Source organism: Mangifera indica, chromosome 20 (assembly GCF_011075055.1).
Source record: "Mangifera indica cultivar Alphonso chromosome 20, CATAS_Mindica_2.1, whole genome shotgun sequence".
NCBI classification, from domain to species: domain Eukaryota; kingdom Viridiplantae; phylum Streptophyta; class Magnoliopsida; order Sapindales; family Anacardiaceae; genus Mangifera; species Mangifera indica.
In genome coordinates, this window is record NC_058156.1 from 2,333,997 (window position 1) to 2,348,109 (window position 14,113).

Here is a 14,113-nt window from a genome sequence, read left to right on the forward strand (position 1 = left end):
TCAACGGCTGTTTGTTCCACAAATCTCCACAACAACCTATTGTTTTTAATATTAGATGTTTTCTAGGTAACAAAAATATGATAAACCAATTGATGATAAATAATTAATTTAAAATTATATAAATTTATTTTAAATATATAAATAAATATATATTTATTATATATTATAATATAATTAAATAATTTTAAATTAAAAATAAAATAATATTTAATTATATAATAATATATATTTATTTATACATTTATATTAAATATACATATATTATTATTTTATATAATTAATAATTAATAATTTATATATTTATTAATAATAAAAATTATATAATTGAACAGACGCTTCTTTGACTATCTGATTCCATTGAAAAGCCTCAGCTTTAGAATTCCCAAATTTTTAGGGTTTCTAATTTCCTTTTAGGGACCTCAAGTTTCCCTCTCCAACGGAAGTAGTCGGAAAAGTGCCACTCTTTAATTGACCTTAAAGTGTGTTATGACCGCAAAATTAAATGTTAATATTTTGACAGAAAATAATAACAAAGCAATGGCACGAGATTCATCAGCGAGTAATGCCGATGGAGTTCAAGTATCATTATTCGATTCTTCAGTGGAGAATTATTTTAAAGCCATCGACAAAATCTCGGAGCTCTGTGATGAGCCAGAGACAGATTGCCTTGATGAATCCGACATCCAACGGTTTTCTTCTTCAATTACTTTCTTGAGGTGATTAATTTTGCCTATATGTCTCTGTTTAGGATTTTATATATAAATATTTTAAGTGTAATTGAGAAATTTGTGTTTGTTCAGAGAATGGAGATATTTTAATTATGAGTCAAGAACCGTTAGGTTTGCTAATGAAACGGGAGTTGGTGGGAAAAAGTTGTTTTAAGTGAAATAAACTTACCTCAATTTTCATCAGCAGCTGTTCCTAAGGTATTTGGTACTTGTTGCATGACTAGTTTTTGTATACTTTGTGATGTATTATGATTTGTTATTTATATAATTTTGTTTGTATATTCTTGCAGAATGAAGGTTCATGTGCTGATGCGACTTCACTAGAATCTTGGTATGATTAGACTGTCTGAAGAGTTTTTGATTTGATGTTTGGTTTATGTTACTTATATTTTGGATGATATTTAGTTTAAATCAAGGCATGTACCGATATAGATATCATCCATATGTGTTGAAATTAGTATAACAATGGTTTTAATTCCTGTGGATATTTTTGTATATCCGGCTTTGAAACTTTTCTTCTGCATTGTGATATGCTTTCAACAACCCAATGGTTTTCTAGTGGGTTTAATTGCAGCAAAGACTTTGTGATGTACACCGGAGGATCTGTTTGGGCACTGGATTGGTGTCCTAGAGTTCAAGAAAGGCCTGAATGCCATACAAAATGTGAGGTACTTTTGCTTTTATCTCATAGAACAGTACCATTCATTCTGCTTTTTCATTCTATAATGTTTGCAAATTCTAATTTTCAACTTCATATCATCACCCAAGCCTTGCAAATATGATTGTCTTAATTACTCAAATATTGATCTATTTAAAATTTAGTATCGTTTTTATTAGCTTGGTTGGTGCAATGTTCAGAACCTCTAGCTTCAGCTTCACATCATCACCTAAACTACCTTTGCAATGAGATCAGTATGGGAGCTTCTAGTCTTTAACAAAGATTGAGAGTATGGCTTCAAGAAGATTTATTGTTAGAGTGACAGAGTAGAGTGTCTCATTAGAATTAATACAAGGGAAGAATATTAGGTTTTAATCAAGTTGGTATGGAGAGTAATTATGTATTTTCTCATTGGGTTACTGTGTTGTTATAAGTATTATTGTTTAAGATTATTTGAGTAATAAAAGCTTTTGTCAAATGGCGGGTGTGGAGCAATTTTAACAGTGCATAGTTTATTGTCTTGTGTGGTCGCTTTTTTTTTTTCTTTCTAATTTTAGTTCTTGGTGTTTTTGCCCAAGTTTATTGCCGTTGCTGCTCATCCTCCGGGATCGTATTATCATCAATTGGGTTCTCCACTTACTGGAAGAGGCATTATTCAGATATGGTGTGTACTCAACGTTAGTCTAAATGAAGAAGAGGCATCTCCACCAATAAAAAACCCTAAAAAACGACATAAAGCTGATGATGCCATTGAAGATGAATTAAAGAAACCAAGAGGAAGACCTAGAAAGAATCCGATAAATGAGTATCTTGACAGGGAAGCTTTAACGGATAAGTCAATCCAATTAAAGAGGCCAAGAGGAAGGCCTAGAAAGAAACTGAGAGATGAACCATCTGACAATTTGGATGTTAATGGTCAGTGTGTTCAGCCACCTACTGTTCAATATTTAAATGATTCATCTGAGCTGCAATTTATACAAGAATCTCATGGAAATACCCAAGAGCATAATGTACAGAAAATTATTGGTAAGAAAGAAAAACATTCCACAGAGAGAGAATCTTCAATGCATTCATCCCTTGAAAATCCAGCGAAGAGCAAAAGATTGAAAAGCAAGGGAAATGGTGGGAAAAATAACGCTGACATATGTCAATCATCATGTGCCAAAAATAGCTCTGGACAGGATTCTTTACAATGTAACAATGTTTCAGGCAATGATTCCTTGGACATAAGCTTGGCCTCATGTTCTACCCCAAAGAACATTGTTCTTCCACGAGTCATTTTATGCCTTGCTCACAATGGAAAAGTAGCATGGGATGTAAAATGGCAGCCCAATAATGTGAAAGGTTCCAAATGCCTGCAACGGATGGGATATCTTGCTGTCCTTCTGGGAAATGGATCCTTGGAAGTGTAAGACACCGCCTCAGTTTTCTAGGTCTTTAAAGACATTTCAATTTTTTTTCTGTTCAGTCTTCTGGATAGTTGAGAAATACATTTCTTTCTCCTGCTCATTTATGGGGAAATAGACTTGGTGGCATATCTGAATGGTCTATATTCTGGATTGCTGTTTCTGGTGAAAATGATGACCACATACAAATTGTTGTTATATTGGCTCTATAAAATCTCATTAGCTTATCTAAGTGATGTAGAAATCAGTGTGAATCTATAGAACATAAAATTATTGGAACTCTAGAGAGGTAGTTACCCTTGAGAGTTGCAATCACATGGTGACATAAGATAACATGCTAGGTTTTCGATGTTAGAAAATTGATATATAGTGATAATATAAATAGTTAGCTAATTTTGTTCTATTGTTAAGTTTCTCTTGTTATATTGTTATGCATGTAAGAGCTTTGACTTCTGTATGACCTATTGTTTGCCTCAGGCTATGATCTCCCCTAAAATTGCTAGGTTTTGTATTATAACAATATATCACGAGAATTTTTTTGGTGAGGTCTTATCTCATGTTCCCACCTGTCATATGCAGGTGGGAGGTTCCTCTTCCTTGTACAATGAAAGCTATTTACCTGTCTTCAGTTAATGAGGGCACTGACCCTCGCTTTGTAAAATTGAAGCCAGTATTCAGATGCTCAATGTTGAAATGTGGTGGCATACAGAGGTAATTTGCATTTATGCTGTTAATCTCTTTTAAATAATTTGAATGTTGGCAAAGAATTTCCTTTTCATGGTGATAAAGACGGATATTTCAATATGCTGTTCAACAGAGTTCACCATCATCGCATGAGAGTCCCTCTAGCTGACTGCAGCATTCATTTAGGTTATCTGAAACATAACGAGGGCAGTCTAGAAAAAAAAAAGATTATAAGTATGGTTTTGTTTTTTCTTCTGTTTTATTAGCTAGAGGATGGAAATTTTAAGTAGTGGATTGGGAATGGGAAGAGTGCACTTCACCCATTTCCATTTCCATGTCTGTTTTGGATGCTTGGCTTAGGAAGGCTCTTCTATAGAAATTGTTAGAGCCAAGGCATATGTAACTGGCAAGAAGAAAAAAAGTAGTTGTTTGAGAGTTAAGCTGAGCATATTGGAAGAAACCAATTTAGCAAAAATATTTTATGTTTTCTGATAATTAGCTGTAAAACATCATACTGCCTTAAATTTCATAATTATTTGATACTCTTAAGTGATCTTTGATTTAATGCTTATTTACTTTTATTAAACAGCATCCCTTTGACTGTGGAATGGTCAACCTCACATCCACATGATTTCTTGCTAGCTGGATGCCATGATGGATCGGTAATACATTATTGTATATATATTTGCATTATCCCATTCCAGTTTGCTTCCTAGTTGATTTGAGGCTGTAATTATCTTTCTTTAACATAGATGGTATCACAGATGGGAAAAAGGGTGTCTCTCTTTGTGAAATCTCTTTAAAAAACAGATACGAAAGATATTAGAAGTGTATTCACCAATTGGCACATTTTGATTGAATTTATGTTGATTTACATATCCCAATAATTGTTCAGTCCGATTTATAGGTTACTTATCTATCATTTTAAATTTTCCATCATTCAGGTTGCTTTATGGAAATTCTTTGCAAGAAGTTCAGCAGAAGGTGAATATAGCACGTAATTCACTTCTATGTAGTATAATTTTTTTTCTCTTGCTGACAATTGCTTGGACTTTTGAAGTATATCTAATTAATTATTTCTACATAATTTTTGATTTGCTGATCTACAGATACGAGACCTCTGCTTTGTTTCAGTGCAGATACAGTTCCTATCAGAACGGTTGGATGGGCCCCAACAGAAAGGTCAGTGATTTGAGAAGATTAATTTCCATATTTTCTAGTCTTTTTGTGTTTATATATCTCTATATTATCCTTTTGCAGTAAATGTATGCTTATGCCTATCCTGTGGATGTAATACAATATTTTACATAAAGGAATTTTCTCTTATGCGGAGTGTAAATATTCTTTTTTCGACCACGGCTTTTTTGTAATAACAGTATAAACTTCTAATCTGAAATGTCAATGCTCTTACTGTATCTCATAGTCTGGTATGCATTCAGTAAATAAACATGTCCATTGGATTGTTATCGTTTATAGGATGAAGAGATTGGATTAGGTGGCCCTTTGGCTTGGGTTCATTTGGGAAGCATTGATTGTATTTAGGATCCTGCTGCTACCTCAAGTATCTGTGCAGTAATTGCTTGGTGTAGGATGAGGAGATTAAACTTTATTATTATTATTTTTTGAAAACTAATAGGTGTGTGATGGAATTTGTTGGCTGGCCAGATTTTATTACCTTTAGGCACTTCTTGGTATATGGGATGGACTGGACTAGGTTGGATTGAATTATTGATTATATTTTCTTGCGTTCAGTACAAGATAGGGTTAAATTCCAAAAAAATGTTACTTGATATAAATGTAGGTTAATATGTAAATAAAACTAATTTATAAAAATTTTGAAGGATGTAATTGAAAATTGTGTTAATATTATAAAATATAATTGTAATAAGTTGTTACAATTTATTGTTATTTAAAAAAAAAATGCATTTTTCCTAATTTAATACCAAAACAATTATTTATTGTCAATCATGAGTAACAATATAATTAATGTCATCATCAGTGAAAACCTATAGGGTGGGCAAGATTCTTTTACTCATGGGAGTAAAGATATGTAAGCCAATGGATAGCTAAGAGGTTATGTATCCTATGTACAAAGGATAAAATGGTGTGTACCACAGATTTTATCCCTCGCATTCTACTACCAGACAACCAAATTGGGATTAAAATTCACCGCGATCTCCAGTCTCAGGCTTTCCTCATCCCGAGGCCTTATTGTGTATTATGGACCATCAGTCTGAATAATAATGTCATGAGTCATTCATATATGACTGCCCCTTGATCCCTACTGCTTTATTCTGTTAGACATCCATATATGATTATCTTACTCCTCAACATTAAGCTATATATTATATATTGAATGTCCTAATGTTTGATTACTATAGTTGCTATTTTTGGATTTGAATTATTGTTTTATTTGGTTGCCAATCTAATGCAATGTCATTTGATGGGCTAGGTTCACATTCACTAAAAGGAGCTAAAACATTGTACGTAAATGTTTTTGGTTTCTCAGATTAGGTCCTTTGTTCAAATCAAATGCATAAAAAAAATCTACACCCATAAAAAAAGATCTTTTTATCTATTTTTCTATATGATGCTTTGATTGTTGATATAGCAATATAAAATTCTCCTTTAAATGATTTTCAGTGATCAGGAGAGTGCAAATGTGATAGTCACTGCTGGACATGGAGGTCTAAAGTTTTGGGATATACGGTAGGTTTTATTTGTTTCTTTTTTAATCATATACAATGCCTTTTCTTCCCTTAAGAAAAAAAAAATTGATATTCCTCGTTGAACATGTTTGCACTATTTGAATCTCAACTACTTGATGACTTTATCTGTTCACTTTATTAGACAGATATTTTATAATATATAGTTTGTAAAGAAAATCTACTCAATATTCTAGAGTTTTTCATGTGCCTGGATCATAATGGAGATGCTTCACCTACAGAGCTCCTTTGTTAACAATGTTCAGCAACATAATTGAGGCCCTCTCCTCCAAGCCATGGCTTGTTTAAATATCCCTTACCTTATTTAATTGTAAACCCTGGTCTAAATAGGTAAATATCCTTATTCAATTCTAAATCTTAGTCTAAATAGGTAAATTCTCAATTACCTTTATTCAGTCTTAACTACTAATTTAAATAGGTAACTGCTTTAATTTCTAATTCCCTTTGATTCTCCTATCAAAAACCTTCAATGCTTCGACCCTTTTTGGCCTCCTATGATAAGTGGCTATAATCGGGAGTCTAACGCTGTTTCTTCTCTATAACTCTAAATATAACATGCTTTGTCACAACATCTGTTTTTCACAAATTTTAATAGTACTTGAAAACAAAAATATTTAACATTGACTCCAAGGGTTAGCAAAACTGGTAGAGTATTAGAATTTCCAGGGAGAAGACTTGGATTCGAGTCTCTATTATACTTATGAAATCTTAACTTACCTGGTACAATAGTTTTGGATCATGTCACTATGCCTTTGCTTTACCCGTCCGTCGATGCGCCCAGTTACCCCCAAAAAAAAAAAATTTAGTGTTGACCTTTATGTTGAATTTGTATCTTAAGGAAATTCTAGTTTTTTTTTTTTTTTTTTGTGTAAAATTGAATTCTGTCCTTCACAATACAGATGTACGGCACATGAACACTTTTTGGCATTTTAGGGTTTTTCTTGTTTGTCAAGGAGAGAATTCTGCATTGGGAGTTTTCATTAATAAGACATGTTGAAGACATGAACTCCTATGTTATATAACCTTTCATTTTTGATGATAGTAGGCAATAACATTCAACCTTGTTTAATTTATGCATTGGTTTGATTTGGGACTTTGCAGTGACCCATTCCGCCCTTTGTGGGACCTCCATTCAGTGCCAAGGTTTATATATAGTCTGGATTGGTCTAGAGATCCAAGGTGACTTTTTTATCTGTCTTCTAGATAAAAACGAAATTACATTCCTTATGTTCATTATGTTTTTTCCTACTCTTAAAAGTTGCTTTTTCCATGTGTAGCTGTGTTATTTTATCCTTCGATGATGGAGGATTGAGAATTCTCAGCTTGGTAAAGACTGCATATGATGTCCCTGCTACTGGAAAACCTTTTGTTGGGACAAAACATGGTTTGCACCTTTCAAATTGTTTACCCTTTGCTGTGTGGAGTGTGCATGTGTCGCGACAAACAGGTATCTCTCTTATTATCTGGTATTATTTGTCAAAATGATGTGATATGTTTCTATTTTGGAGTTCTGATCATCATTTCACAGGCAATAGATATGAAATTTCATGCATCGAGTTTTACATGTGAAACAGAATGGATTGGCCTTTTGCAAATTATTGGTTGACATCTATTTAGTGCAACCTTTGCATTTTTTTTTATCTGGGTGAAATTAGTATTTTTTATCCATATATTTATTGCCAAACATTCTTGTGTAGGTATGTTTATGATTCTGGAGATGAAAGAGAACACTGCATGATTAACATATACTTCTGCTTTTCTACAGTGTTTCAGCCAATGCTTTTAGATGGCTAAACTAAAATTTCCTAATGCCATTATTGTTTAATCTTTATGAATTTGATGAATTTCAATTACACTTTAGGTATGGTTGCATATTGCAGTGCAGATGGCACGGTTAACCGATTCCAAGTGAGTGTGACTTCCCTTTCCTGATTAACTTCTGTTAAGAATTTTCTGTCTTACCAGGTTTATAGAAATTTACTTTTAGATAATAACCATTCCCAAGGACCAAACTGTCAGTAAATTCTTTTTATCACATTTAGTTTCCATTACCACCTTTTCACTAGGATGATATTTGAGCATTGGGACCTTAAACAGGAAATCTCCTTCTAAAGAGGTTTCGATACTGAAAATTAATATGATTTTGTCCTTTGAACCACATATCAAAGTTGATAGAACTTTATGATGCGTGTCTATAAAAAACTTTCTGTGGTATGTTCAGTGGGTTTGGTTCACAGCACTCAAGTCGTCTACATCATTATGTGCAATGTTTATCATAATTAGAATTGCGTAGAAGGTTTCAAGTCCCTTTTAGGCTTACTTAACCATATGATCTTGTCTTGAGGGTAGCTCACAGCAAGAGCAGCTGAGAAAGATTCAGCACATAACCGTGCCCCACATTTTATGTGTGGGTATCTGACAGAGGATGAATCAGCTATAACAGTGAACACTCCAATACTAGACATACCAGTAACAACATTAAAGAAGCCAACTAATGATTGTGGGGAAAGAACCATGCGGAGTCTTGCAACTGATTCAAATGCAGTCAAACGAGCCAATGATAAGAAGGGAACAGGTTCAAATTCAGATAATCAAACTTTACGTAAGCTTCAGAAATTTTGGTTAATTGCTCAAATTCTCACACCCATTCTCTCCTTGTGTGGTAATTGTGTTTACATCATCAAATTTACTTGCAGCAATTTGTCATGACAATGATGGAGCTGGGGAGTCTGATGATGATATAACACTGGAAGCTCTTAAGAGCAAGAAAGAATCTAAATCTGTAAGTAATAGTAGAAAAAAAGCCAAAGATGATCAAACAATGGTATGCTTAGATAAACAGGCAAGAAACACGCAAGGGAATGAAATGGAAAAATTAGAAACTGGGGATGATGTTGAAGTTTTGCCTTCGAAAATGGTAGCGGTGCATCGAGTGAGATGGAACATGAACAAAGGTAGTGAGAGATGGCTGTGCTATGGAGGAGCTGCCGGAATTATTCGATGTCAAGAGATTATAGGTCCCCTGCCTAAGAAAGAACGTAAGCGAACTTGATATGGTCATGAGCGTTAATATCGTAATGTTTTGTCTATTATTTATTTATTTGTTAAATTGATTATATATTCGCAAATCAGAAATATATTTTGGAAGTGCAGTTGGAATTCTCATCTAAGTTCTGATGTGTCAATTGAAACTTCGGTGTCACTCTATTTTTGGTTGATGAGAAACTTTTACTTGAGTTGGATTGTTTTGAAAAGAACAAAATCGGTCATTTCAAACAGGTATAACTATGGATCCAGTGAGATCAATGGTATGCCTACTGATGGTTTACACAATCCCTCAGCATTCCACTTCTTGCCCCAGAGTTAAGTTTCCAATGTCTTCCATGCATGAACAAAACACTGCAAATAGAATTGACATCAATGGTATGCCTGCAAGGCTGTATGCTGAGTTAGGTTCTCCAGAGAAGTCTGTAAGTATTAGAACAGGATAATTACTTTGAGCCCTTTGTCTTTCTCTTGCCAACAAGTAGGGTTATGAACGGTCCAGTTTGGTATGGTTGAAAGTTTTTCCAAATCAAATTGAAAAAAATATTTAAAATTTTTTTTATACTAAATTAAATTATTTTAGATTTTAAATCAAATTGAAAAAATACAGTTTGATTTTAGTTAGAGTATGATTTGAATCTATTAAAGAAATTTATTTTTAAATATATATTATTTAATAGAATTAATTGTATTATAGTTTTTAAGAATATAATATAAACATGTAAAATAAATTCAAAATATATATGAAATATAAATGTCAAGAAAATGATAAAATAAATATAAAAAAATAAATTATATATCTAATTACTTATTAAAAAATTATTTCAAGTATAATTTTATATATATTTAAAAAAATATGATTTATAATTTAGTTCGATTTAAAAATCCTCGAACCGAATTTTAAAGTAAAAACTATTTTTTAAAATTTTATTAATCAAAATTGAATTCTCTTATAAATCAACACATTCTACCAATAAGCCTGGCCTTATTGTTGACATTGAAAACTAGTAGGCTGATTTTAGGTTGATTTGAAAAGAGTATAAGTTAGCTTTTATTGGGGTTTGATTTGGTTAGAGTCATGTTTATTTTCTTCTGGTCAGGATTTTGGCTTCATTTTACCGAACGTGGGACTGAACTAAAAATAAAAAACTCTGTACTAATCAGAGAAATTAATACCCATCTCCCCGATGGGTTTACTTTGCACTGGATTCTATCATAAATTTTTACATAATTTTCATTTTTTAAAATATTAGATTTCTTTAAATAATTTCTACCGGACCCAACGGTGACAATGGCAAATCTGTCATGAATGGTATTTTGCTGGAAAGATCAATGAAGATTTGATGAATCTTTTTCGACTATTTTCAATGAAATTTTGTCGACTAAATACTTTTCTGTTAAAACCTTTTGGGGAGATTGGTGGCCAATGATACCGACGGTGTTGTCAGACTCTGTGGCCTGGCGGCCGACAACCCTGCAGGTAGTTACAAATTTTTAATTTTTACATACTTATTGAAACATTTAATTAAATATAATTAATTAATTAAATAATTTAGTCCTATGTTTCGCTGAAAGCATGGAAATATTCTCATTCAAGTCACTGTAATCCATTCTGTAGATGTAATCTATTATTAATTATATAAATGAGATATATTTAAGGCCAAAAGAGTTAGTTTTTAGGGGGGAAAATACAGTTTTTAAAAACTTGGGTTGGGGGAAAGTAGTTTTTAGGGTTTGGAGAGGAAAATGATGATGACCAATGTAACTGTTAAGACAGACCCATACAGGTGGGTAAATAAGATTTTCAGTTAAGTTAACGGGGTGGGTAACGGGGGGAACTTTAAGAATTCAGCATAGTTTGGGTGGGAAATAGTCCTTTGGCCTAAATTTAATTGATATTATTATATAATTAGATAATTTTAAATTAATAATAAAATAATATTTTATTGTATAATAATATATATAAATATATATTTATTTATATAAGGTTAAAGGACTATTTTTTACTCAAGTTTTAATACAAAAACAAATACATACTTTCAAAGTTAAAAAAACTCAAATACGTACTCATAAGTCAATTTCGGTTAAAATTTTCAATTAGGGTGAAAGATAAAACTATTATTTTGATAATATTGTTAAAAAAATATATAATTCATTATATTTTCCCCCATAGGTTTTAAAAATTAATTTTATTCATATCTTAAATTTTCTAATTTTGAAAAATCATATTCTCCCTTAGCCCCCCTAACCTAAGGTTTCCTTTTTTTTTAATTTCAGCTGCTCCCTCAAATTTTTGAAAACTTCATTTAACCCCCTCTTCAACTTTAGATTATTCAAAAATCCAATGACCTTTCCCTCCATCAACCGTCAACCGTTGCTTCTCTCTAGCGATCGAGTCAACGTCGACAGTTTCTCCTTCATCGTGCAATGTCTCTAAGATCTTTTCATTTACTAATTGTGATAGATAAAAAAGTCAATTTGTCAAGTCGACCTGGTACTATAGTGTGTCGAGCCCAACCCATGACTTTTCTAGGTCGGGTTGTGGGCCTAGACATAGGTAAGGTTAGATTTGGGTCGAGCCAAACTTGAACTCGACTTGATTTGTATATATAACAAAACTTGAGTTCGAGCTTGTGAAAGCCAAGCTCAAACTAGTCTTGAATTCAGTTCGACTAGTTTTAACCTCGAGTTTTTAACTATTTCGTTATTAAAACGACGTTGTTTTAATACATATTAGTCAAAACGATGTTGTTTTGTGTTAAAATTTTTAATTAAAAAATTTGGTGAATAGCTCAACCGAGCTTGTATACGGCTGACTCGTTTCAGATTCGTTCAAACTGGGCTCAAACTCAAACTCAAACTCGAACTGACTCAATTCAAATTTAGCCTGAAACACAGGCCCGTGGGTTGGCTTGGTCTGATCGATATTGTTCATATAATATTTAAAAAATAAAAAATAAAAAATTATAATATTTAAAATCAATTTTTTTATTAAAATTACTAGATTGCCCATTTAAGGCCCACCCTTATATATATTAGGTCAGGGCTTGGGCTTATATATCCCATGAGTCGCCCAAGCTTGAAGACCTGTTACTATAGCGAGTTTAGCCTAACTTGAGCCATGGGCTTGATGGGTCGCACCGAACCCAGTTTAGCTCATGGACACCTCCAGTGATAGAGGTAATATAATTACTACCTCCACTTAAAACATAAAAATATTTTTAAAATATTTTGATTTTGTCATAATTTTTTTATTTATTAATTTTTTTAGGACAAAACTCTCATTTTTAATTAATATAACAAATAAGGTAAAAATATTTTAGGATAATTATACCCAATAATTTTTAAGATATTTAAGTAAAATTATATCATAGTATTCTTTCATTAATATCAATAAAACACAATAATTATTTATATATACTAATTTTTATCAAATATACTAATATTTTATTTTTGGACCTTAAAAATTAGTAAAATTGATAGAATATTAAAACTTCTAGACAGAAAATCTGGGTTTTGAGTCTTTACTATGCTTGAAAAATCTTAACTTATTCGATATAATGATTATAAACTCGATTACTATATTTTAACTTATTTAGTGTAGTGATTATGAATCTGATCACTACGACTCTAAAGTTATTTGGTATAGTAATTATAAGTCTGATCATTTCAACTCCAAAATTTATTTATTCAATCAAATAGATAAGGTTTGGGGTTAAATATATATATATTTGGCATTAAAAGATCATCCAAACTATACATAGCCCCTTAGTGCACACCCCCCTTTTATATTAGATTCAAATGCTCACCTATAATATGCTTCTTACTTCCAATCTTGAAGGCAAACTTAAGGAAACGTTACTTTGAGTTGGTTCCACGTTACTTGTTTCTGGGTCATCCAAAAAGCTAAAGCAGTACCGTTGAAGCAGAGTGAGTTTCAGCAATCAATTCGAGAGGGCCCTACTGCATAAATTACCAGCCAGTCTTATTGGGCACAGTAATTTTTATTTACTGTGAAAAAAGTTTATTACCTCTTACAGATGCATCTCTGAGAGTAGTTTGAATGTTAAACGAATCTTTATTAAGGAAGCCCAGGAGGCAGGCAGACTCCTTTGTTTGTTTGTTTTTTTAAATAAAGGAAAACGTTCATATTTAGGAAAAATGACTATGTCCCATCCAAATTTAAACTCAATTTCAAAGTCACATCCATGATAAATGAAAATCTAAACTCTCACCCATTATAAAATTATCGTCCAAATTTTCAGTTAGAGGCAGAGGTAAGATCATCATTTTACCTATAAATGTTAAAACTTCAAAATTTTTATCATTTTCTCTCTTCAAGTTTTAAAAACTAACACTTCAATCTATTCTTAAAGTTTGAAAAATTTAAATTTCACTCCTAGGGTTTACTTCGTTTTCTGACCACCATTGACGACTGACGTTTTTCACCGATCTCCTTTCTCCAGCTACAAAGGATGATGAAAAATGAACCTTCGTTGTCCAGATCTGGATGACGAAGCATCATCCAGATTTGAAAGAACAGACGAAAGATAATGTTTTGTTGTCCTTCGTCGTCGCATTTAGATGACACGACGAGCTTCATCATCTGGGTTGTGTGACGAAGAGAGACTGTCGTTGTACCAGGAGAAAGAGGAGGCCAGAGATGAAGTCGGAGACCACCAAAAGATGAAGTTGAAGAATGGGGTGAAATTACTGTTTTTAAAAGTTATGGGGGTGACTGAGTTTTGAAAAATATGAAAATCCAAAGTTTGGAGGTGAAAATATTATTTTTCAAAGTGTAAAAACTTTAGGTAAAGGTGAAATGTTAATTTCTAAAACTTAGGAAAGGGAAAAATAATAAATTTT

General features: G+C 32.3%; 1 protein-coding gene across 1 annotated transcript; it reads left to right on the plus strand.

Moving 5' to 3' along the window:
- Window positions 1-537: 537 nt before the first annotated feature.
- LOC123204776 lies at window positions 538-9,409 on the plus strand. Its single transcript, XM_044621575.1, has 15 exons — window positions 538-716; window positions 801-858; window positions 1,019-1,059; window positions 1,288-1,396; window positions 1,965-2,794; window positions 3,372-3,503; window positions 4,066-4,138; window positions 4,421-4,460; window positions 4,586-4,658; window positions 6,120-6,185; window positions 7,304-7,381; window positions 7,480-7,649; window positions 8,064-8,110; window positions 8,552-8,804; window positions 8,899-9,409. Exons 1-15 carry the CDS (start codon window positions 538-540, stop codon window positions 9,252-9,254), a joined length of 2,505 nt encoding a protein of 834 aa, XP_044477510.1. The 3' UTR covers window positions 9,255-9,409.
- The last annotated feature ends 4,704 nt before the right edge of the window (window positions 9,410-14,113 follow it).